This window comes from Asparagus officinalis, chromosome 4, assembly GCF_001876935.1.
Source record: "Asparagus officinalis chromosome 4, Aspof.V1, whole genome shotgun sequence".
Taxonomy (NCBI): domain Eukaryota; kingdom Viridiplantae; phylum Streptophyta; class Magnoliopsida; order Asparagales; family Asparagaceae; genus Asparagus; species Asparagus officinalis.
Genome location: NC_033797.1, coordinates 111,242,399 through 111,244,538, shown reverse-complemented (window position 1 = coordinate 111,244,538; position 2,140 = coordinate 111,242,399). Strand labels below are relative to the sequence as shown.

At 38.7% G+C, this 2,140-nt stretch overlaps 1 protein-coding gene across 1 annotated transcript; it reads right to left on the bottom strand.

The window, feature by feature from the left end:
* Positions 1,073–1,936, bottom strand: LOC109839156. The gene is made up of 4 exons (XM_020407585.1): positions 1,895–1,936; positions 1,760–1,793; positions 1,295–1,655; positions 1,073–1,226 (listed from the first exon to the last, which is right to left on the bottom strand). The coding sequence occupies exons 1-4, from the start codon at positions 1,934–1,936 to the stop codon at positions 1,073–1,075; spliced, it is 591 nt and encodes a 196-aa protein (XP_020263174.1).

Here is a 2,140-nt window from a genome sequence, read left to right as displayed (position 1 = left end):
GTTAGTTCTATTCTGTAGCGTGTTAGTTCTAATCAACCTAATGTTAGTTCTATTCTGTAGCGTGTTAGTTCTAATCTACACCGTGTTAGTTCTATTCTGTAGCGTGTTAGTTCTAATCTACAGCGTGTTAGTTCTACTCTGTAGCATGTTAGTTCTAATCTACACCGTGTTAGTTCTATTCTGTAGCGTGTTAGTTCTAATCTACAGCATATTAGTTCTATTCTGTAGCGTGTTAGTTTTAATCTACAGCATGTAGTTCTTTCGTAGTTCATGTCAGTTCTAGTTATGCCGACTTAGTTATAGAGTGCACGTGTTAGTTCTATTTTTTAGCTTGTTAGTTCTGGATTATGGCTTGTTAGTTCTTGTTTATTGCATGTTAGTACTATCTGATGGCATGTTAGTTCTATTCTTTGGCTTGTTACTCCTAGCCCCTCCGGCGCTTCGAATAACTGAGATGTTTTGTTACTTATAACTTTTTATCTAGTGTAAGCTGGTGTTAGTTCCCGATTAACAAGAAAAAACATTCAATCGGCAAAAAACGAAATATTTGTTGCATACTGGGACGAAAACACTTCAACATATCAAACACTTAGTCAGCTATAGATTCATTACATGTTTTACGGTTATGACCTTCCATATGACATCGAGAACATTTTACTGGCCGCGTGTAAACAGTTCTGTTGTTGATACGCCTGGTTTTATTTCTCCCTTTCCTTTTTGTTGTAAGTGGAGGTAGGATCTGTATCTCATCCCTTGGCACGATGCGCTTCTCATAGTCAGGGATAGGGTAGAGGATTGGCTCGTAGCTTTTTTTAAAGGCTTCAACCGTCATAAACCAGTCACAGAACTGGTAGACATCCCTTTTCATAAACATAATGGATGCGCATGCATGTTTGCAAGAGACACGGGTTACATCCCACCCACGACAAGTGTATGTTTTATTGTCTAGATCCACTTGACAAGATCTATGGGATTGTACCTCAAATAATCCTGTGTGGGACTGACGAACGTCCAATGGACGGCCATTTTCCATGTTCTCTTTGAGAGCAAGTTCAGCTTTGGGGCAAAGAAATTAATTCCAGCTTTCAGCCATGACTCGTCGCTCATTCATGCGAACCATAATTTGTTTACGTATGTGCTCTACCAGTTGAAGTATCCGTAGTAGCCTACCCTTATGTATCCATTTGTTGAATGACTCTGCAACATTTGATGTAACGTGACCATATCTGAAACATAATAGGGAATTCGTCAAGCGGCTTATAATAGTCATGTAATGAAATAGCTTATAACTTACCTAACTCCAGGAAAAAACGCATTGGCCCAGTTTTCTGGAGCGTAGTTCATCACAATATTGTAAGCTCTTTCGTCAACCAGTCTAATGTCGTCCATGTAATCGTTCCATTCTGCTCTAGTATATTTGTAACAGGCAGATTGCAATAGATTACCCAAGATCTGAGTATCTTTTGATTTGAATCCCAAATCCTTCAACTTTGTCCTGAAGTTCTCAACTAGATGCAACACACATCGAGAGTGTATAGAATCTGGAAAAAATTCTCTAACTGCTTCTCTGATCCCCTTATCCGCATCTGAAATTATCACTAGCTTGTGTGGAGGGTTGTATGGATCTGGCCTTTCATAGAGAATAGACCACAAACCTACAAAGAGTTGTGGTTACCATACACGAATTAGAGTTAACAAGGAAAGAGCTAGAACTATCATAACCTGCAATAGAACTAACATGGCTAGGGATAGAACTAACCTTGTAAGAACCACTTCCAGTTAACGTTATTTTCCTGATCGCATATACAATATGCCAATGAAAATATTCCCTGATTTCCATCATATGCTACGGCGCTTAGGAGTATGCCTTTGAATCGATCTTTCAGAAAGGTACCATCCAAAAATAAGAGTGGTCTACATCCGTGTAAAAAACCATTTATGCAGGCGGCGTAGCAGATGAATATCCTTGTAAACCTCCCCTCATATTGTTCAACATGAATATAGCTACCTGGGTTTGTCTTCTTGACCTCTTCTACATACCTAGAAAATCGAAGATTAAGCGTTAGTGTCAACATTGCAAAATTAGTAGAAACAGCGTCACATAAATGCAATTAGTTTGTCTATTGTTAGATATCATCTT

Excerpts from the sequence above, each read along its gene's own strand:
- LOC109839156 (XM_020407585.1), bottom strand. The coding sequence starts at position 1,936 with ATGGTTTTTTACACGGATGTAGACCACTCTTATTTTTGGATG. Across the intron at positions 1,794-1,894 it reads ACCACTCTTATTTTTGGATG|GAAAATAACGTTAACTGGAA; the intron begins GTACCTTTCTGA and ends ATATGCGATCAG. Across the intron at positions 1,227-1,294 it reads GCGTTTTTTCCTGGAGTTAG|ATATGGTCACGTTACATCAA; the intron begins GTAAGTTATAAG and ends ATTATGTTTCAG.